The sequence below is a fragment of the Elephantulus edwardii genome, unplaced genomic scaffold (assembly GCF_000299155.1).
Source record: "Elephantulus edwardii isolate Elephantulus edwardi_28Jun2011 unplaced genomic scaffold, EleEdw1.0 scaffold00090, whole genome shotgun sequence".
Taxonomy (NCBI): domain Eukaryota; kingdom Metazoa; phylum Chordata; class Mammalia; order Macroscelidea; family Macroscelididae; genus Elephantulus; species Elephantulus edwardii.
In genome coordinates this window covers 6,956,656-6,981,155 of record NW_006399840.1, presented here as the reverse complement: position 1 = coordinate 6,981,155, position 24,500 = coordinate 6,956,656, and the positions used below count along the sequence as shown (strand labels likewise).

The window sequence follows — 24,500 nt, the reverse complement described above, 5'->3', positions numbered from 1 at the left end:
ATAAAAAACAGGTCATAAAACCTCTATATACAATAGAGCACATTTAGACTAGTAGGTATGATACCTGAAGCTGAATCTTTAAATCTGGAAACATAAATGAGGAAGAACAGTAGACACTAATGTTTGGAACATGAAATGTGAGAAGCATGAATGTAGGAAAAGTGGACATTGTTAGGTAAGAAATGAAATGTATACATTTTTACACACTATATATTGGCCAAATGAGATAGATTGACATGGGACATTTTGAATTAGATAATTATGTGAGCTACGACACTAGAAATGAAAAGCTGAGGGAAAATAGGGTTGCTTTTAGAGTTAAAATGATTGTTTATGGATCCATCATGAAATACAGTATTGTGAGCAACAAGATAATAACCATACACATACAAGGAAATCCAGTGAATAGTACTATTATTCAAATATATGCATCAACAACTGAGCCAAAGAGGAGGAAACAGATGATTTCTACCAACTTCTTAATTAGAAATCTATCAAATATGCAATTAAGATGCATTAATAACAATGAGTAACTGGAATAGAACAGAGAAGAATGATCAGTAGTAAGAAAATATGGACTTGGTGATAGAAATGAGGCTAGCGATAGGACGATAGAATTGTACAACCTATGACATATTCATTGTGAATATCATTTATAAGAAACAAACAGCGACTCTACACATGGACCTCACTTGATGGTATACACAGGAATCAGATCATGGGTCACATCTGTGGAAAGAATGGTATTAGAAGCTCAATATCAGCTGTGAAAACTAGGCCAGGTGCTGATTGTGGAACAGAGCAACAACTATTCATATTAAAGGTCAAACTAAAGTGAAAGAAGGTTAAATCAAATCCACAAGAACCAAAATTTGACTTTGAGTCTCTCCCACCTGAATTTAAAAACCATCTCAGGAACAGATTTGATGCCTTGAACACTAATGAATGAAGACCAGATGAGCTATTGGAGGATGTCAAGAATGTTATCCACATAATATGCAAAAGATCATGAAAAGGCAGAGAAGGAAGACCAAGATGGATGTCACAAGATACTCTGAATATTATACTAGAAATGCCAAAAAGCCAAGTAAATTTAAGGAATCAGGAAGTTAAGGAATTGGACAAATTTCAAAGAACAGCTCAGAAAGACAAAGTATTACGATGAAATATTTAAAGAATTGGAGTCACAAAATCTAAAGGGACAAACTTGGCATTTCTTAAGCTGAAGGAACTAAAAACAAATCCAAGCCTTGAGTTGCAATACTTAAGAATCACATGGACAGAATAGTGGAGCTCTGCTGGCCTAGTGGCAAGAAGCTGTGTTGCAATCCTGAAGGCATGCGGTTTGAATCCACCAGCTGTTCTACAGAAGAAGGTTGGGCAGTCTCCTCCCATAGAATTAACTACCTCTGAAAGCCTGCTGGAGGGTCAGCTATGGATTGGTTCTGACTCTATACTACACAACAACAACAATGAGCAGAATATTGAATGATCTAGGAAGCATTAAAAGAAGATAGATGAATCCTCATTCATGTTTTGCTAGTTATATTTCTATTTCTACAATAATGGTCTTACATAGTATTTGTCCTGAGTGAGGATACAAAAGAGGGGAAGGAAGGAACAGAAAGGTGAAGATGTACAGGAAGTAATTACAGGGTCGCACAGTTTGATGGGTAGAAGGAGGGATGGGTAAAGGAAATGGCAAAGATCTGGTGTGAAAAAAAAAACAGTGCATATGAAATTTGTAATTAACACAGTATAAAATTGAAATTTTATAACAATAAACAAGATGGAAGGAATATACAGAATCACTGTACCAGAATCTGGCTGATCCAGAATAATTTCAAGAAACAACATATGACCATGAAGCAATGATGATGAAAAAGGAAATTCAAGCTGCTCTGGAGGAATTGGCAAAAAACAAGGCCCCAGGAATTGATGGAATGCCAATTGATATATTTCAAAAAAGACAGTACCCTGGATATGTTAACCAGGTTGTGTGAAGAAATCTGGAGAAAGAGATCCATATTTCCATTAAAAAAAAATAAGGTGACCCTACAGAGTGTAGAAATTACCAAACAATATCACTAATATCAAATGCAAGCAAAATCCTGCGGAAGAGTATAAAAAAATGCCTGGAAGAGTACATTGACAGAGAATAATCAGAAACACAAGCCAGGTTTAAAAGGCATCATAGTACTAGACACATCACCATATCAGATGGATCTTGGCAGAAAGCAAAAAGTACCAGAGGAAAGTTTATCTGTGTTTCATTGACTATGAAATGGCATTTGACTGTATGAATTACAACAAATTATGGCTAAATTTGAGAAGAATAGGAATCCCAGAATACTTGATTGTGCTTAAGTGAAACCTATACTTGGACCAGGAAGCAAACTTCAGAAAAGGGCAAGGATACAATGCATGGTTCAAAATCAGGAAAGGAGTGCATCAGGGATGCATCTTGTTTCCATACCTTTGCAATCTTTGCAAAACAGATCAACGGGAGGTCAGACTTCATAAGAAGGAATGTGGCATCAGGATTTGAGAAAGATTAATCAACAACATACGTTATGCAGATAACACAACCTTGCTTGTTGAAACCGAAGAGGACCCGAAAGATTTGCAGCAAAAGGTCAAGGATTGAAGTCTTCAATATGTATTGAAGCTCAACATCAAGAAGACAAAGATCTCACCGCTGCACCAATTGACAGCATCATGATAGATGGAGAAGAGGTTAAGGTTGTTAACAATTTCAGCTTGCTCGGCTCCACCATCAACACTTTTAGCAGCAGCAGTCACGAAATCAAAAGACATTTTGCAGTGGGGATATCTGCTGTCAGGGACCTCTCCAAAGTGCTAAAAAAAAGCAATTATGTCAATCTTGAAACTAAACATACGTTTGACCCAAGCCATGGTCTTTGCAGTTACTTGCCATGTATCAGCAAGTTGAACAATGATTAAGAATAACAGAAGAATTGATGCTAATTATGGTGCTGGAGAAGAGTCTTGAACATACCATGAACCATCAAGACAACAAACAGGTCTGTTTGTTTGAACAGGGTGAAACCAAGCTCCTCTTTGGAGGGAAGGAATTTGAAGCTGCATCTCACATACTTTGGGCATGTGGCCAGGAGGGACCAGTCCTTGGAGAAGGCCATCACACTTTGAAGGGTAGAGGGACAGTGCAAGAAAGGAAGACCCTGGATGAGATAGAATGACACAATAACTGGGATAATGGGTGTAAGTGAGTCTGAGACAGAGAAACTGTCTCAGAATAGGACAGAGTTCAGAGCTATTGTGCATAGGGTTGCTATGAGTCGCAAGTGAATTGATGGTACTACATGACAACAAGTAATTTTTTTAATGTTTTAGTTCACTCTTGAAATAGAATCTTCTTCATGTTTACATTTCAATCTATTGTCATTATGTTGATCAAAACCATACTGATTAATTGTAGAGATGCTTCATTTCATGTAATACTTAAAGAGGTATTTTATACCTACAATGATTCATTTTATTATTTATTAAAGTCATTCAGTCATCAATGTCTATAATTTTGTCACTCTGACTTCCCAGTAATTTTCCTCTTTATCCTTTGACATTATACACTTTTCTATTGCTTGTTTGTTTTCAATTTGTATTTCAAATCTCACATTGCTTTTTAAGCTTACTTATTTTCCTTTCTTATTTAGAATCATTCCATTTGCATCTCTGCCTTTGTGTCTGTCTTTTTATTAGTGTCAGCATCTGCTTCATAGGAAGTTCTTTTTCACCTCCTTTCTTTTTTTCTCTCTTTATTTTGATAACACCACGCAAACATCATACAAAACCTCTCATTTATAGGCAATCTCCTGTATCTAAGCCTTTTAATTTATGCTTTCCTCTTGATACAGGAAGAAATATATTCAGCCCCACCTTTTCACAATACATGGATAGGGTGGAGTTTATTTGGCTCCTCATATTTGCAATTTCAATTCTAATAGACTTCTGCTTTTCAGAGGTAAACTCAAGGTCAGCAGCTTCTAGTTTTGTCTTGGTCTACTGAACTGGGGATGTATCTTGTCTGTCTTAAATGGTTCACTGACTCAGAAAGAGCCCACTGACGTTTAAAGGCCTTATTTAAACAATGAAAAAGCATTCTCCTATGTATGCACTGCTGCTAGAACATCTCATATGATGGGTGACTAAGGATAGTATGATGTAATGTATTTCTACCATTTTCCATGTTTGAACTCTAAACTGTGATGTCTACATGACAAGGAAGAAAAATAGGATACTGATGTGCAGCAGAGTACAGAATACTTTCCTTTATGCTGCAACTACCACAAAATAAATAAGTCCGTTATTGTGCTGTCAAGTTGGATCCACCTCATAGCTGGCCCTCCACCAGGTTCTCAGAGACAGTAAAATCACATGGGAAGAGAGAGCCCATATTCCTCATTCAGATTTTTTAATTCAAACTGTGTGCACCTGGATTGGTAGTGCAGCTCTTTACCACTGGGTCACCAGAGCGCCAAATAAGTTAATAGGAACTATTCTTATAATGGCAGAACGAATTCTGCACTCACTACACTATTCCTAAGTCAGTGGTCTTCCTGTTCCAGACTCAATATTTAGGATAATAATGATGAAAATGAATAGCCAGTTCCTACTAAAGCTCATTAAACATGCTTTCAACTTGTGACATCAGAGCAAGGAGACATCTCAATGCCTAGGGTTTTCCAAATTAGTTAGAAGAGATCTAATAGAACATTGTACAATTATACTAGCATGTTTCAACTTTTAAATTATTTACTGTTAGAAAGCTAATTCAGTAATGTTCTTAGAGAAAAACTAAACAAAACAAAAGCTAACATTCAATTTTTATGCACAATCTTCAAGATGTTAATGAAAATAAATCAGAAAATCAAACCATTCCCAAAATTATATTCCTTTACATAAAAGTATGCTGGGACCTTGCCTGTTAGAGATGCTGCACTGCCGTGACCAGAAGAGACTGCCGTGACCAGAAGAGCAGATCATTGCTTCACTTTCTTCCCAATCTCTAAAATAATGCTGCTAAACTGTTTTGTAAACTATGCTTATACCCTTGCAAACAATTTAAGTGAACACATAAATCAACAATCCACTCTAACAATAATACATATAAAGATAAGAGTTCCTTATTAAGACTTTTAAAAATGTTGATACAGAGATAGCATTGTCTTTTTAAAAATTTTTATTCACTCTTTTTTGTACATTTTCTTCCTTCCCCTTCTCTTCTCCCTGCCCAGTCCACTTTGCAATGCACCCCTTTAAAAAAAAAACCAACAACTGAATATTTTCTTTTCCCCCCTTCTTCCTTTTTTTATTATTTCGTGTGTGTGTGTGTGTGTGTGTGTGTACCATCAAATCGAATCTGACTGGTACAGAAGGAGATTTTCCCTCCTTCTCCAGCAGAGCATCTGGTGGATCTGAACTGCTCACCTCTGGGGTTGCAGCATAGCTTCTTGCTACTAGGCCACCAGAGCTCGCCGCAATGCACGTTTTGTTCCAAATTGTTTTCATACGTATAATACCTAATCATATATTCCTTCTGGACTCTTCTTCCCCTCATCTGTTCCAATGCAGTGTTCATTATCTATCCAATCGTTTCTTATTCTCCTCCCAACACTCCACAGCAGTCTGACCTTATAACAATGGTGTTATGCAGTATTTATCCTTCTGTGACTGAGATATTTTACTTAGCATAATGTCTTCCAGGCTCACCCATGTTGTTTAATCTTTAATGAGTTCATTGTTTTCCAGTGCTGCATAATATTCTGTTATGTGAATGTGCGACAGTTTTGTTATCCATTTGTTTGTTGATGGGCATTCGTGTTGCTTCCATCTCTTTGTTATTGTGAATACCACACCAGTAAACATGGTACACATACATCTGTTTGAATTGCAGCGTCGGTTTCTTTAGGGTATATTGTCAGTAGTAGAATTGCTGGCTCAAATGATATTTCTATTTCCAACTTTTTCAGAGAGTGCCAGACTACCTTTCATAGTGGTTGTAGCATTTTACATTTCCACTAGCAGTGAATTAGAGTTCCAATTCTTCCACAACTTCACCAGCATTTATTGTTTGCTACCTTGTTCATCTTTGTTATTATTGCTGGGGTGAAATGATATCTCATAGTTGTTTTGATTTGCATCTCTCTCCTAGCTATTGGGAATCCAGAAATCAGTTCATCTACCTATAATCAGCTGATTTTTGAGAAAGAGATGATATCAGTTAAATAGTGAAATGACAGCCTCTTTAACAAATAGTTTTGGCAAAAATGAAAAACTCTCCCACCATATACAAAAACCAACTGTAACTGGATCAGGGTCCTCAGAGTAAAAACCATAAAATTCATCAGAGAAAAGCTAGAAACATATCTAGAAGCCCTAATACACAGCATGAATAGACTTCCAAGTGAAATGGGGGGGGAAGGAACACAACCAGGAGAGAATAAAATAGATAAATAGGACCTTATAAGAATCATATCCCTATTGTTGTTGTAGTTATATACCATCGAGTCATCTGTGACTCATAGCAACCCCATGTACAACTGTTCTGAACTCTGTCCCATCCTGAACCAATTTCACTGCCTCCACACACCTACCCCCATTATCCAGTCACTGAGGCAATCCATCTCACCCAGCGTCTTCCTCTCTTGAGCTTTCCTTACATGCCTCCAAGCAAGATATCCCTCTCTAAGGACTGATTCCTTCTGGCAACATACCCAAAGTATGTGAGATGGGGCTTCAAAATCCTTGCTTCCAAGAGGCAGCTCAGTTTCACCCTCTCCAAGACAGAACTGTTAGCTCTCTTGGCACTCAAAGATATGTTCAATACTCTTCTCCAACCCCTACAACTCAAAGGCATCAATTCTTCTATCATCCTTAGTCATTGTCCATCTCTCTGATGCATACAGAGTAATAGCAAAGACCATGGCTTGAATCATGCTCATTTTAGTCTCTAGATTGACATTATTGTTCTCCAATACTCTGGAGAGGGCAGCAGATTTTCCCAATGCAATTTATCTTTTATTGCCCGACTGCTGGTGCCAAAAGTGTTGGTTGTGGAGCTAAGTAATCTGTACTTGTTAACACCTTTAATCTCTTCACCTTCTATCATTGCACTGCCAGTTGGCCCAGTGGTAAGAATCTTTGTTTTCCTGATATTGAGCTTCAATCCCTGTTGACAAATGCAGTCCCTGACTTTCTGCAGAAAATCCCTATCACACTAAAAACCTTCTCCAATATGGTAAAAAGAGAAAAAAAAAAAAAAGAAAAAAAAGCCACAGACTGGGAAAAAAATATTTGGCAATGACATATCTGATAAGAGACTTCATATCTAAAATTTATAGAGTACTCCAGCACCTCAACAAGAAAAAGGTATACAACTCAATCACAAAACAGACACTTCACCAAAGAAGACATTCAGATAAAAAAAAGCATCATATGGAAATGCAATTAAAAACAGAATTATCGGGACAAAAATAGAGAAATAGAGTGGAAGAGAAGAAATGGCTTTTGAAAGGATAAGGGATGATAAATTGACTGGTTATATTTGTACCTCAGAGTTATATTTGTTGTCGCAATGGTGCAAAATGCGTAGAAACTTGACTACTAGCTGAAAAAACAGTTCCTGTCTAGTTGATTCCTACTCACAACAACCCCAGGTTTGTCTCGAGTAGAAATATGTGAGTAGAAATAGGATTTCCTGCAGCTGATTTTGCACAGATGAAGACTCAAACTCCCGCACTTTTAGTTAACAGCTTCAAATGTTAATTGTTTGCAGCTCTTCTGGAGTGGGGGCACTCCTATTCTAGAAATAGCTCACAATATAATACATTCTGTCTTTTCTCTCAAAAATCTCTCAAATTAGTCATATTTCTGGTGTCCTATGTTTATCGTTAACAGCTCTTCAAGACCTACAAGGTGACGTCGAATATTACACACTTTTCTGGAGTTCTGCTACCTCCAATGAGTCTCTGAAAATCCTCCCTGATGTAAACTCCCATATCATTGGAAACTTAAATCCAAACACAGAGTACTGGATTTTTCTCTCTGTCTTCAATGGCGTCCACAGCATCAATAGTGAAGTTCTGCACGCAGTCACTTGTGATGGGGGTGAGTCCAGATTTTAAGGCATGCTCAGCTTCAGAGATGCTAATGAAATTGATTCATTCTTGTCAGGGTGAGATCACTGGTTCTCCATTATATAATTTCCGGTGTTGGGGGAGAGGGGTCTGGGCTAAAATGCTTAAGTGCTCACTGTCATCAAGTGGCCAATCAATAAGTGGTCCCATTGAGACAGCAGCCCAAGCATCTAATAATGGGATATTAGCCTAGTTTGCTCCTATTCTTATCAGTAGATCCTTAGCTTGGAGGTGAGTTTGCAACAATAAATGACAATGTTTTGAAAAGCCTTCTTTTTTAAAAAAAGACTTACTCTGAAGCAGTATACCTTTCAAAATGACAGCCAAGCATAATGAGGACCCTCCCTGAGTCACCAACAATCATAGGTGGAAGTTCAGTCACTGAGAAAAACTGCCTCTGACTCATTTCTAAGCCAGTTAGCAAAGGGGCAGAAGCAGGAGAAGCAACTTGTGAATCTGAAATGTATTTGGAATGGTTTTTTTAATCTTTTTGGCTTTATAAAATCTCATTATAAACATTATAATATCATTACCTCCCAAGCAAGTGTTCCAGGTCATTAGCAGAGCACTTTAAGTGTGGAGCCCATTTCCCTTTGTGGTGGCAAAGGTCAGCACCTTTTGTTTATAAAATAGAATAGATTACAAGGACAATCTTTCAACTAGTTAAGATAGTTTCTTATGATAAAAATAGGTTTTTGCATAGTTATTTCTGACATGCTTGAATAATTGTGTAATTTAACGCTAAGGAAGATTTTTTTTCTATTGTTAGATTTCATCATTACCTATGGTAATCAACATTCAAAATCATTTACATAATGACAATATTGCAGTATTGCTTCATATTGCTTGAGTTACAAGCTAGTAACATCAAATGATTTTTCACGTTCCACCAGCCTCAATGTATTTGAGTTTTATATTTTACTTAAGGAGCAATATTCCCCCTCCTTCCTCTTTTTTTTTTTTCCTCTGGGAGGTATGGAGTAAAGGGAGAGGGAAGAGACAAATAGTTGATATGTGTTAATGATACAGATGGGTGGCTAATTTATCATCATATCCCACTGATCACAGAGCATTGAAAATTAACACTATGCTGGTGGTATAAAGCATTTTACCACCAATTCTTATGGTTTCTAACTGAGAGTATAATAAGCCAATTTACAGAGGACTGCAGACTGTGATAACTTCATCAGAGGAAAGCAGATAAGCAGCGAACCCTTTGTGAAACCTAAATATGGGTCTGCGTTGAGTTTAACAAGTGCTTTCTCAGAGACAGCTGGAGTTGATTCTGTTTCTTCCTCTAATTCTAGAGCCTCAGGGCATGCTTCCTCCAGAGGTTGTCATCATCAACAGTACAGCTGTACATGTCATCTGGACATCTCCTTCCAACCCAAATGGTGTTGTCACTGAGTATTCCATCTATGTAAATAATAAGCTCTACAAGGCTGGAATGAATGTGCCTGAGTTGTTCCTTCTCAGAGACCTATCTCCCTTCACTGTTTATGACATTCAGGTTAGAGCACTTGCTATTTGGGGGCTGGGGTGGATGGGTAAGCTTACAGGTATGTTAAATAAAACATGCTTGGTGACTTCTCTAAATAGAAATTTCCACCTTGGTTACAGATTATTTACTTGGTGGGGCAGGGAAAAGAGAGAAGAGAAAAATTGACTAGGATTTAGTCTGTTTGCTGTAGCTAAATACATGGGTCTCTAGAAAAGATAATGATAATAAGGAAAATGATAGTGGTGAAAAGGGTGATGATATTCTAACAGGCAAAATGAAACAAATCACACGTTCAAAATAAATCTCGCTCAACAGTTATCTCTCCCCATTCTCCTCCACTTATTGTTGTTCCATATATTGTTATTAGAATCAGCCTAGCAATGTGGGAAAATTCTTTCTGCCACATACAAATTGAATAATTTCAGGGAAGTATTATAAATCCTATCTGGTCTTAGGTTCCTCTTTTGTAAAATGAATTGACTAGGCAACTTGAAAACTTTCCACCACTGCTAATATTCTGTAGTTTTAAATGGAACATGAAAACATAAATGGATATCTATCAAGCAAACAAATATTAAAGGTTTTTTGTTTTGTTTTTTTTTAATATTAAAGATTTTCAAGGATAAAAAACAAATATCCACTCATTGTTAGACAAATGTTCAATGACTCTAACCTGTGTAGGTGTAGTTGTATTAAACTCATTTGCCCTTGAGCATCTTTGAAACTGTGATGAAGTCAATGCACCTTGCCCTAGAAAACATATTTATGTACTTACATGACAAAATATAGCGTGTAATATCAAAGAATCTATTCACCATCTGAGACTCACTTAATGGACCTCTACAAGATCTATTGACCTTAAGAGTAGAAAAAAAATAGAGAATAATAATGCATATAAGACAAGAAATTTATCCTCAAGAAATTGGGAATCTTGTTAGAGTGCTAAAACAGACAACAAGGTCACAGGTGCAAATGAGTGATGACAGGACAGTCTTTCAGAAGCTTGATGTTTATCAAGAAGGGTTACAGTATAGTATTTTTTTAACTGCTACTCCTAAAATTTGTATTAATTTTTCCATGAAGAATTTTGTAAAGACATTTCCAAAGTATATTAAAGCACAGAAATTTTACTTAAGCACAAAAATTGTTTGCCAACTCTTTCATGATGTTCTTTCCCCCGCATTTAAAAATAAAACATATGAGGAGCAGGGAGTCATGAGGACCCCCTGGCTTATTGCCTTGGCCCCACGTGAGAAGTAAGGCTGAGTGAAGAGACTAGCCAATCAGAAACATAGAGAGTATTGTGGATTTCTGAGTTTGTGGCGGATATCCATTTTGACCTAGCCACGAATGTTTGGAAATGAGTTGACCAGAATCCAAACAGATGGGAGGGGGAAAAAAATGATCCATGCTTTGAGCTGGTGTTAATTGCTGTAGCCTAGTGACTTACTCTGAACTAAATTTTGCTTATAGAGGCAAATGCTCAAAGTTTCAAAACTGAACAGAAGAATCTTCAGCAAATGTTGTTGTTAAGTGCTGTGGAGTTGTAGGCAACTCATAGCATGCATGCTAATCCCCTCAAAGTACTGATTTAATGCTGTTTTTGTGTACTGTCGAGTTGGAACCAACCCATAGCTAACCCTCCAGCGGGTTTTTAGAGGCAGTTAATTACACAGGCAAAGATTGCCCATACTTCTTCCATGGAGCAGCTGTAGCATTTAAATCACATGCCTTTGGGATTACAGCATAGCTTATTGTCACTAGGCCACTGGTATAATAGGGATGGGCAAAACGGAAATTGGCTCTCTAAAATGAGGATAGTACGGCATGAGGCATGGAATAGCTGGCTTACATACTTTCATGCATGTAGTTATTAATAATTAGAAGGGGGAACACAATATACATGAATAAAATATGTAAATTAAAGATTATATAACGTACATGTATGAAGCACAATGTATATGAATGATTGTATGTAAACCAATATAAATGTGTAAAAATGAAAATAAAAGGTGAAACATGCATAATTATGTCATTAAAATGAATGCTTTAGCCTCTTCCATTATTACCCATAGTACTGTCTTTATAAGAATCCATGTAAAAAGATTTGTGATTGAAATGGAAAAAAAATATTTACTTTTTTTTTTACTACATTCCATGATTTTCATTAACCCACTCAAGTTACCTTAAAAAACCTTAACTATTCTTCCACAATCAAATTCACTGCTCATAGTGAACCTGAATTGCAGAACAGAACTGCCTCCCAAATCCATAAATCTTTTGGAAAACATACTGCCACATCTTTCTTATTTGAAGTAGTTTGTACACTTAAACTGTCAATCTTTCACTTAGCAACTAAATGCTCCAAACACTGTGTCATCAGGACTGTTTTTACTGATCTTAGCATGGGATGTATAGATTAAAGCTTAAGTCAATTGTTCTTGGGACAAATTCATGTGGGGGTGCATTGACCACAGATAATATTACAAAATAATAATTACACTCAAAACTATTAGACACAAAGTTTTGTGAACAGGGTAGCAGAGGAAGAGATGGAGAATTTTCTGTATTACCCTCTTTAAAGGGTCCTACGGAGAAAACGGACTCAGCTCTCAACACCAGCTAATTTATTGACTTTCCTGTTGTTCTTTGTTGCTATCGGTGCCATCAAGACCATTCTGATTTCTGAGGAGCCCATGCCATTTTACTAGGGCCAGGTTCACTTGATGTGGTGCCAGCATGTCCAGCTCATTTTCTAACCAAGTAGCAAAATTTGCTTTTTAATATTGTTCCAAATTCGTGCTAGTATAATAATAAGCTTCATTGATACTTACCAGTTTGAGCCAGTGGTAGAAGTTTTATCAAACTCAGAACGTGAAAACAGATGAGGAGACAAGAGACCAAATTTGCATTTAGTACAGTAATTTTATTGTTTGTGGTTAAGTAATTACTGTTCCTAACTATACTATTGAGAACCCTTTTGCATTTGAATTCTACATTTAAAATAGCTATTGCATTTGTGGAAAATTGATTGTCAAAATTCAATTATTTCTTTATGCTATGAAAGAATTTTATTTTGTTAAAAATATTCATTTGGTTGTAATGTCAACTGCTTTAAATGAAGGATCTGTATTTTAACTACCTCTGTGAAAGAAAAAGGGACCGGCTGGTGTGCTAGGTTATGCATTACAGTTTCATCAACCTTATGAAGTAATTCTACTGTGCTGTGTGAATTAAAGTTAACTCAGTGAAGTAACTCAGTCCCACATGGACAAATACTGTATAAAACCATTATTGTAGAATGAGTGTGAGGATCCAAGTGTGGGGGAAAGACAGTGGAAATAGAGGGGTGAGGATGGGTGGAGGGGTGGTGTGTTAATCATAGGGTTGCACAATTCGATGGATGAGTAGGGTGAAGGAAATGGGAAGGATCTTTTGTGGAAAAACAATACATTGATATATTCAAACTTTGTAAATAAATAAAAATAAAATTAAAAATATGTGTAAAAAATAAATTAATAGTAGTGAGGATTTGTTTTGGTTTCTATAAAAGAGCTATTAGTTTAAATTAGATACATGTTGTTGTTGTTGCTGTTATGTGCCATTGAGTCTCCTAAGACTCATAGTGACCCTATGTACAACAGCCCTAAACCCTACTCTATCCCTTGCCAACCTTATTGTCTCTGACACACCTACCCCCATTACCCCAGTCACTGAATCAATCCATCTCATTGAAGATCTTCCTCTCCTGCACTGTCCTTCCAACCTACCAAGCATGACGTCCCTCTCCAGGGACTGATCCCTCCTTGCAACATGTCCAAAGTATATCAGAAGAAGCTTCAGAATCCTTGACTCCAAGGAGCAGCCTGGCTTCACCCTCTCCAGGACAAACTAGTTTATTCTCCTAGCAGTCCATGGAATATTCAATACTCTTCTCCAGCACCAAAGCACAAAGGCATCGACTCTCTTCCTATCATCCCGAGTCACTGTACAGCTCTCTGATACATAGAAAGTAATTACAAAGACCATGGCCTGTATCAGGCACACCTTAGTCTCCAGACTGACATGGTTGCTCCTCAATACCTTGGAGAGCTCTCGGACAGCAGATTTTCCCAATGCAATTCATATTTTAATTTTCTGGCTGCTGGTACCAAGAGTGTTAATTATAGAGCCAAGTAAACTGAAGCTGTCAACAATCTCAATCTCTTCACCATCCATCATGATGATGCCCCCAAATACCTACTATTAAAATAAATCCATTTACAAATTTTAAGGAGATCAAGGATGTTGATTCTATTTTCTTTCATTTCTCTTTAATGGGAAAAATGCTTAATAGTAGATAGAACTACATGGTGTAAGCCACAATTTAGTTCTCTCAAAAGTTACTAACTTGATCATTGGCCCTGTTTTCTCTAAGCTCCATTTGCAGTATTAAGAAGACAGAGTTTTGAAAGCTCATTAAAATGAGCACTCACCAGAATATTTGGCACCTATTTGGTGCAGAGTACATTCTATTGAGTTGATTGTGAATAATCTTATTGTGCATCATATTTCTAATATATATATAGTGTTTTCTTTTTCTTAGTTGTATAGTATACAACTTAGTTGTCAGTTCATGCTCATCTGCCTTTACATTGTTGTTATTGTTAGATGCTATTGACTCCAGCTTATAGAAACCCTATTTACAAAAGAACTGGCTATATTCAGAGGAAACAGTATCAATGAAGTTAAGTATTTACAAAAATATTATCTAAAAATACTGAAAACTATGTCATTTTCACCCTTAAACAGCAATATAAAAATATGTCTCCACTCCAATATAGGTGCAAACTGTCCTGTAAATAAATTGCCACATCTATAAATACACACAATAAGCCTCACATTAGTCTTTCCTTAAATGCTAGTGAAGCAAGAGAACTACTTTACTCAAGAGTTCACTATTAGTACTTAAGATTCACAGTGTCTAGCTTTCCTCTTCCATTTATGTATTAGAGGCCGAAAGTAGAGAGCACTGGAAAAAGTACAATTCCTCTTTGGGTTATAGCCTTTAATTGAGAGGAGAATGATACACCATTGAGATGATCCGCTAGCAATCTTTTGTAGGTCCATTTGTCTCCTCTCCCTCTTGCCAAGTGTGTACTTTTCGTATTACTAATGTTTGATAAACCACATTCCTGATCTTTAGTTATTCCACCCACCTTAGTCTTTATTCAGATTAGGTGGCAGAATTAAAAGAGTGAGTGATGATTTTCCACTGTGATTAAGGCAAAACCACAATTGCAGCGGGAACAAATGAAGATAAAATAGCTCAGCCATCCTGGAAGGCTTCTCTAGGCCTCATTTTTCTTCCATTATACATTAGCATTTAGGCTATTTGTTGTAGTGTCAAGACTTCCAGAAGATATCATCATTACACCACTTGGTTATAGATCTGAGGAGCGCTATACAGTGATAACCTATTATGCTTGCAAACTGCCACCTTGATACCTTCCGTTGCTTGACTATGTGCCGAGTAGATTAATATGTCTGTCTTTTTCTGAATGGTTGGAACCAGAGACCAAGCCTCACCAGGTTAGTCACTAAATCAATTGTCCTGAGACAAATCATGCACTCTACTCTGAACCTGTCCCACTGGAGTCAATTAACATCAAAAAATGAGTATTTATTAAATCCCAAGAGGATCTAGAGCAGAGGGAGACATTCATATGAAAAGAGGGTGGATGGGATTCAGAACATTTTCAGTCTGCATTGTAAAAATGGCTGGACTTACTGATTGCTGAACTAACGTTTGCAGGTGGAAGCCTGCACAAAGTACGCCTGCGTGAAGAGCAACAGAACCCAAGTCACCACGGTGGAAGACACTCCCAACGAAGTGGCCACACCTACAATTCGGAACATTACGTCAAGGTACAAATTTCTATGTAAACAATTCTGCTCATAAACAATGAAAATTAAAAAAAAAACCAAACAGTGTTATTTGCCTCACCAGGCAACCTAATATAATGAGCTGCTTTAAATATATGTGTAAATAAAGATTTGTATGTTATTGCCCAAGTGCCAGTTCTTCACTGGCCAGATTCCCTATACATTTAAGCATTGCTTTCCCCCACTGCTCACCCTCACTTTCCACTATTTAGCAATCTATGAACAAATACTTAACAGGACTAAAGAGCCTTTGTATTTAAATGTGTCCTTCAGGGAATCCTTCTGTGAAGGAAGGAACACAATTTTAATTAGAATGACTACATTCTAACTTAATCTCTAGAGGGGGGGAAATAGATTTACATATATCAGATTGCCCTAAAGCTAGAAATACCTGTAAAATAAATAGGAAAGATAATCTTTGAATCAACATTATCAATTTTGTGAGAATCCCTTTATTTTGAAAATTTTTTGTTTGCTGAAAAAATGACCCTGTTTTTAAAGCAAGTCCCTTTACAATTAAAAATTAGCAGTAAAAATAAATGTAATGTCTTATTTCCCAAGCTAAAAATGTGATAACTATTTATTCTTCAATAACAAGTTGAGGCAAGAGAATGAAATCTGAGTTCTTCCACATTCTACTTCTGCCCTCACCAAATAAATCACTTCACACACACACACACACACACACACACACACACGCACACACACACACACATTAAAACACTAAAAATAATTCAAATCTGAAGGACACTTTTGCCCCATACTGAAATTTAAAAAGTGTTTTGAATGGTAAAATGTTACTGTACTGATTTTAGAGAATAGTGATTAAAATAATCAAAACCAAGGAATGAGGACCTTAGTTGTTTTGGATAAAATAGTATGTCATCTTCTTAAATATATTTTTTATTGAACACATGATAGGTGAATCTTGGTGTTCTACCTAACCAATAATCTCATAAACTGGTTCATCATCACCTATCCACAATGTAAAAGACAGACGTGATACGGGGATGTACAATACATGGCTCCTTCTAGGTTTTGCAAACTCTAGCCTACTGTGGGAGGCCCACACCTAAGCACATAATAATAATAAAGTCATGTGAAAATTTAAAAAAATTCTTTATAGATATGCAATGTCCGAGTAGAGTGTGAATGGAAAGATAGCAAACACTATCCAGGATTAACTGTGAGATTTCATGGATGATGTAACATTTGAGCTCAGTCTTGAAGAACTCAGAAAGAATTATGCTTGAGTGAGTGTATATTAGAGGTTTCCTGGTAGTGAAGTGACTAAATCACTTGGCTGCTAAGGTTAGAAGTTCAAACCCCTCTATCCCAAAGTAGAAAGATGTGGTATTCTGTTTCCTTAAATACTTCTGGCCTTGGACACTATGAGAAATTTCTACTGTGTCCTACAGGACAACTTCGCATCAGAATCAACTCTATGGCAGTGATATTTTAGATTGAGTAGATGGTGTCAGATTTCATATCTGTAGCAGCCTCATGACTCAAGCCCAGGAGATAGCACAAGAGTCTATCTTTTTCTCTCAAAAAATGCAAACTTATTTCTATATAGTTAGGAATGACCCATAGCTGACTCTCTAGTGGGTTTTCAGAGCCTGTAAGTCACGGGGGAGGAGATTACCCAGACTTTTCCCCAGAGCCACTGGTGGATTCAAACCAATGAGAAGCATAGCCTTTGGGTTAGCCTTTGAGTTGACTCTGATGATTTGAGTTGATTCCTTTTGTAAAGATTAACAGCTCCAGAAACCTCAATGGAGTGTTGTGTTGCATTAGAGTTAGCTAGATGGTAATGGATTTGTGCTTGCAAAGGAGGATAATAACATGAATCAAGTTAATTTTCTCTACAGAGACCCCGAGAGAATGAACACTAAGAACTGTTAAGAACTTTTAATAGCAAGGAGATGTGAACATGGCTGAACATCTGAAAATAAGTCACTGAAACTCAAAGTTCTCTACCATTACCCTAATGTATCCAAGTGTTTTATTTTCTCACAGCCAAAATCCTTTCATTATGATGTCTGAAGTTTATTTTCTGGAAAAGAGAAACCAGAGGCATATCAGAATTTGGATTACATAGTAAGATGATAGGATGAGAGAGATAAAGTGGTAAAAAGAGTAGTAAAGTAAAAACTGCACCCTATATATAAATATATATATATAAATATTGAAAGCTTCAACTTCATTTCATGTTCTACTTTTTTCTAATAAATTATAAATGCCTTCAGGCAGGAAATTAGACATTCTTTTCTAGAAAAGCTTATAGATACTAGTATACGGTGATCTACTAAGAGACAAACACTTGTCACATGGTCACCCTGTAGGAAGTATAATCACCAAGCTCACTTTCTCCAGAAAGCTTCTGGTTGGTTTGGTGTGCATCGCTGTTCAAGGTAAAATAACCATATTCACTGTTATCCAATCAGTTCTGACTCATAGTGACTCTCTAGCAAGTTTCTGAGGCTATAAATCTTTAAGGGAAGAGACTGTCCAGAGAAAAAGTGAATGAAAAAGCTATAGTACTTCAAAGTATCCAGCCAACCAAAACAGAATACATTAAAAAATAAATAAATAAATAAAATAAAGGCTCAAAGGGGTAAATAAGCCAAAAATGTCTGGAAATTAAAACTTGGAGTTGAAATTTGAGGAGATGTCCCTGAACACATATTAAAAATGAAAGATGTTTTTATTAAAAAGGAGGCATCCTAATTTAGAAAAATCGAGAAAGTGCAATATTTTAATAATACAAGTTTTAGAAAAGAGAGTGAGAGAGCATAGGAGAAAAGAGGGGAAATTATCAAAGATATGTGATAATAAAACATTCCAGGACCAAAACCACTGGTCTGAAAATTCAGAGTCCACAAATACCAAGACAATGGAAGAAAAATAGAACTACATAAAGATATATTATCAGAACATTTCAGGATTAGAAAGCATATTCAAGAGAATTTCAAGAATAGAAGATGGATCCTGTACATGGTGCATGGGTGATTTGAATGGAATCAGCAATATTCATGGCAAAAAGACAATGCCAGACAAAGCTTCAGAACCTTGCCTCCAAGGAGCAGCCTGGTTTAACCCTCTCCAGGATGAACCTGTTTGTTCTCCTAGCAGTCCATAGTATATTCAACACTCTTCTCCAGCACCACAGCTCAAAGGCATCAATCTCCTTCTATCATCCCTTGTCATTGTCCAGCTTTTTGACACATAACAAGTAATTGCAAAGACTATGGCCTGGATCAGGTGCACTTTAGTCTCCAGACTGATATCCTTGCTCTTCAGTACTCTGGAAAGGTTCCTGACATCCGACTTTCCCAGTGCAACTCATCTTTTGTTTTCCTGGCTGCTGATACAAAGAGTGTTGATTATGGAGCCAAGCAAACTGATTTTGATAATGCTTTTTATCTGGTAAAACATTTTGTTTGTACTGAGCCAATTGGCAATATCATGATAGAAAGTGAAGAGACTGAAATTGTTAACAGCTTTAGTTTGCTTGGCTCCACAATCAACATGCTTGGCACCAGCAGCCAGGAAATTAAAAGACGTATTACTTTGGGGAAACTATGCTGTCAGAGACCTCTCCAATGTATTGAAGAGTAACAATGTTGGTCTGGATTCTAACATGTGCCTGATACAGGCCATAGTTCTTACAATCACTTGCTATGCATCAGAGAGCTGGACAATGACTAGGAATGGTAGAAGGAAAATTGATGCCTTTGAGCTGTGGTGTTGGAGAAGAGTATTGAATATACCATGAAATGCTAAGAGAACAAACAGGTTAGTCCTGGGGAAGGTGAAACCAGACTGCTCCTTGGAGGTAAGGATTCTGAAGCTTTGTCTGACATACTTTGGACATGTTGTAAAGCAGGGACCAGTCTTGGAGAGGGATGTCATGCTTGGGAGGGTGGAGGGACAGCATAGCATCTCGATGAGATGGCCTGATTCAGTCACTGGGGTAATGGATGTCAGTGTGTCAGAGACAATGAGATTGGCACAACATAGAGCAGGTTTAGGGCTGTTGTACATAGGGCCGCTATGAGTCTCAGGCAACTGGGTGGCACACAACAACAACTAGTTTTCTGAGAGTTTTGTAATCATAAATGTATTTGTAATTGTGTCAACTTGTGTTAAATTTAAAGGTGCATTTTTAATTAGTTAATGTGGTTAATTTTCCAAAAAGAAACGGGCTTCCTATTTTCTGGTGTAGGCCCACACTTTTGCAATGTATCATCTTACTAACCTACTCCTGGATGTAATCTGCTGTTATCCTGATGAGGTGTGTCAAGATGTTTGTGGCTATGATCATAAAACATGCTGCCCTGTTGGTGTAGTCCATAGCATGTTGTGCTGCTAACCAAAGGTCAGGCTTTAATTGTGATCAGAACCCACTAAGTGCCACTTCTCAGGTAAAAGATGGCCAGTCTTATTCCTTTAAGATTTACACAGTGAATGAAAATCCAACTTTACTATAAACTCTTTGTAAAAATTACAATTAAAAGGTAAAAACATTTCCACAGCCAAGGAAAACTAAAGGAGAGTTGCTTGAAGCTGGAACAGACTTGAGGACAGTGAGTGAATTAAGTAACAGTGTGACCTAGTTTGGTACCCTGGTAATTTTGACTAAAAAAATTAGTTTAGAAGTTTCCTATCTTCTATTTTCTGTAAGAGATTGTGTTAAAATGATATTTAAAAAATTCTAGAATGTTCTATCTTATGCTGCACTGGTTCATGCGAAGATTACAGAACTTCTCTAGCTTTCTCCTCTCACATTTTCCTCACACTTTCCAGTTCTTATTGACTTCCTTTCCCAGAGTCCTTTCTTATAGTTTCTGTCACAGCTATAGTTTCCAAGAGGCATCACAGTTTTTACTACTGAGGCCATCACTCTTACAGGGAGGTGAGTTCCCCTCATTTCCATGACTCACAGGAGCCCTTTTTTTCTGGATCTTCTGGGTTTAGCACTGGTTTTGGTCTTTTGTTTTTTGAAAAGGAGCATGTTAGTTTCCCATGCACCCGCGAATACCTCAATACAGCCCTATAACTGAAATCTCCCTCAGATAAACTACCAGGAGAAAACTGTAAAAAAAAACCAAAAAACCAAAAAACAGAATGTGGATTTTCCCCTTATGCTGTGGTTTCTTGTTTTTATTGTGTACCATCAATCCAAAACTGACCCACAGCTGACCCTCCAGCATGTTTTTGGGGCAGTAAGTCACAGGGGAAGAGATTACCCTTTCTCCTAAGGCTAAGCAGGTGCTGGATTCAAATCACATGCCTTGGGATTGCAATGCTATTTTTCAGGACTAGGCCACCAGAGCTTAGAAGGTTCAAACGGAGAGGGGAAAAAAATGGAGGGAAATGAAAAACTCATCCTAAGTTTGTTCTTCAAGTATTGACTCTCCTTCTTATTATCTGTCTACTATTGTTAACATTTCAGTCTTCGAGTGGTTGTTTTGGTAATTCATCCAGAGGTTTGAGTTGTAATCATAGAGAGAGATACACTGTAATGGGCTCACTCCGTCTTGGCCAGAACAGGAAGTCCCCCTACACCACTGTATTTTACTTGATTCCAGTGCCGTTAGTGACTTACCCTTTTTTTTTTTTTTTTGGCTGAAGCTCTAGGAAAAAGAAAACCTTGAGAGAAATGATACACTGTCAAATATTGGCATGTAAAATCCTTCCTTTCTTAAAATGATCCATTGTAGCAAAGAAACATGTTCCAAAGGCAAGACTCTAATGAGCAAGTATAAGCTGCCAAGTTATTAATCAAAATTACACCAACACCAAAGCAGTTAGCCTCCTGTGTGCATGTTATTGTTTGTGTAATCCCATTACACTGCTGGCAAGGTACACTGGTTAGTTATATTTATATTTTGGTTTAAAAAAAAAACCAACCTGTTTTGTTTTAGCAATGTGCAAAATCAAATGTGAAATTCTTCAAGAAATATATTTGTGTACTAGGTTTACTTTTACTTCTACAACATTTAAAGTAATTTGGCTCCTATTAATATATACCCTCTTCTGTTGGTGTGGGGTTTTTGTTTGTTTTAGGAGTGGTTTTTAAATATTTTTGTTAAAATATAGTAGTTGATAAAATTGGACATGCGTATATTTTAGTAATATATTCCTTTAGCATACACGTCGTCTGATAGAAAACATGGAATATACCAACTCTGCTCTGTCTCTGGCCTTAACTTATACCTTCCTTGATTTTGAGTACATTCTTTGTAGTAGAGGCAATTGTTTGTATTTCTCTTTCTATAGTAACTAAAGATGCTATAATATATAAATGCAAAAAGATCAGATGGGCATCTCTGGTTTTATAAGTTGTTCATCTGGAAATAAATTCTGTTTCTATATTGTCTTTTCCATACTTGTCATATTATCATCAGCTACTTTTATATCCCCAAAGAATACTAACTACTGATCGATAGCCCGACATGTCTGGCCATGGCCTACACGTGCCCTGGGTAGTTCATTTCTTTGCCTTGGTGGATTTGCTAGAGTGGAATTTAATCAATAGCTAATTCATTAATTCTGGTCCTCGAGAATGTAGAGACTGCACTGGATGAAGAAGGCTGGCACTGGCTTTGAGTGAAATATGACAAACACTATAGCTGACAGGTTCACAGAGTACTGGGCTGCCTAAGAATTTTACTTATTTATTCTCCATAAGTGGATAAGCTTAAAAAGAACATAAGCAAGAAAGCTATTTTATTACATTACTGTTAGCATTCCAAAATTCATGATTTCCAGGCATGAGGCTCCAGGGAAAGCAGAGAAAACGCAGATCACGTCTTTTATTGCCTTTAATTGGAACCATGGCAGCTTTCTGAGTTCCAAATCAGTCTGAGGCTGTATTATTGATGAGAAGTGTGAGGTATAATGTCTTTGTAGCATTCACAAATAATTGTTTTAAAATTTGCCTCAAGGTACTGAATAACATAAAATGGCATTTTTCATACCAACTTTCCAGAAGTCTTTATGGTAGCTGCATAGACTAGGTTTTTTATAAATGAAGGCTAAAACCTATTATTGTTCTAAATGTTTCCTATATTTAAAAGCTATTTAACTTGTAGTTAAGTATGGCATAAAGGGTCATAGCTTGCGACACATAAAAAATTGTTTTTACTTTTTTATACCAAATCTTAGGGAAAGTGAGATGCTCCTATATTTTTTTATACTATGAAATTTGATATTTGAAATTCTTTCTACCCTTGATTTTTACTTATTAACAGTGGCTCAAAACTCAATCTTCTGAAATTATAATTTTACTTTAAAAAAAAACCAAGCCATTTCAATAATGAGAATGTTGAGCTGCAAGTTGTGAAATATGAGCTCACTTTTTTCCATCATGTTGTAAATTCCCTCACTCAACATTGTGGAAAATTGAGCTCTTAATAATAGCATTGTAAGTGGCATGATGCTGCTTTGGAATTTCGAAGACATGAAGTTCAAATCCACCAGCTGCTTTCTTGAAGAAACATAGACAATCTCCTCCCGTGCAATCAACTGCTTCTGAAAACCAGCCAGAGAGTCAGGTATGGGTCAGTTCTGACTCTATGGCACACACAACAAATGTACCTTTAAATAAAAATGTAGACTCTTATTTTGGAATGGGATTCTCTTTTTGAACTTCTTTAAAATATGAGAGGAAAACCTCTTGACCTAGCAAGTTTTGAATGTACTAATTGTACTGTTGGCCAGTCTCAAAATGGCCTTATGATTGTCATTACTTTAAGAAAATACTATTTTTGTGGCCAATGAGTCCTGATTATCAGACTCATTGTCTGATAAAGAGACTTCAGAAAATATTGATCTTATTATTGAGACTCTGCCATCATTATTTTCATTTTCACATTTTCTTCTCCTTCCCACACATTCTCCAACTTCTCCTGTATCTGTAGCTTCCTTAATCATTTTGAAAGGAAGTAGTTTTGGAGAGCTTCTCAGCAAAATCCAGTTCTTCCTCCTAATTCACTTTGTTATTTAAGTGACACGTTATTCTCACCCTCCAAAAACGCTTGGTTTCTTTTACTGGTTCCATTCAAAGCTTACTCATAAAGCTATTCCTCCTACCTAAATTGTTCAAATAGTCTCCTGATTTTTGCCATACTAATATCCAAAGGGTATTCTGTCCTGCAAATAATCTTCATTTATCAGCCTCACTTTGGTAATGGTGACTTAAAAATTTCTGGCTCTGTTTATGCTTTAGTCTCCTTTTTTTAGTTCTCAAGTTTGATTATCTGCTCTTATATTCACCTGTAATCTGGATATTCAAAAGTTAATTCTCATCAAATGTATCTTTTCAAACATTAACATTTGCAAACACCCCACTATTCTGCATATATTTAAGGGTTTGTTCCCCCTCAAGCCATCTGTTCACTAAGCATCAATTTAACATAATTTCTCTTGGAACAGCTCCTCATATGCAATACTACTTCTTTCCACCATGACCATCACCCTAAATACTCTTAGCGTTTACTGTTTGTTAATTCAGTGAGCCACAAAGAAGACAGGATTTCCACCTAACCACTCATCATTGGATCAGTTCTGACTCATGGTGACTCTACATATACAAGGGTAGTGTTTTCAATGGAAACATTTTTCTTTTCCTCAGGAAAATATCATCAGATAGTTCTTCAGAAGCTATTCTGAATTGACTTGAACCTTCAACCTTTCAATTAATGGGCAATTGGCAACATCATAATAGGCAGTGAAGAGATTGAGATTGTTAACAACTTCAGTTTGCTTGGCTCCAAAATCAACACTCTTGGTACCAGCATCCAGGAAATTAAGAGATTAATTGCACTGGGAAAGTCTGCTGTAAGGGACCCCACCACAGTGCTGAAGAACAATGATGTTAGTCTGGAGAC

At 36.8% G+C, this 24,500-nt stretch overlaps 1 protein-coding gene across 1 annotated transcript in view; it reads left to right on the top strand.

The window, feature by feature from the left end:
- USH2A (Usher syndrome 2A (autosomal recessive, mild)) overlaps nucleotides 1-24,500 on the top strand; it is a 1,454,174-nt gene that overhangs the window by 1,112,028 nt on the left and 317,646 nt on the right. Inside the window, exons 45-47 of the mRNA XM_006890571.1 lie at nucleotides 7,939-8,148; nucleotides 9,485-9,687; nucleotides 15,473-15,585. Coding sequence (XP_006890633.1) covers nucleotides 7,939-8,148; nucleotides 9,485-9,687; nucleotides 15,473-15,585 — 526 coding nt within the window. The remainder of the gene's footprint in view (nucleotides 1-7,938; nucleotides 8,149-9,484; nucleotides 9,688-15,472; nucleotides 15,586-24,500) is intronic.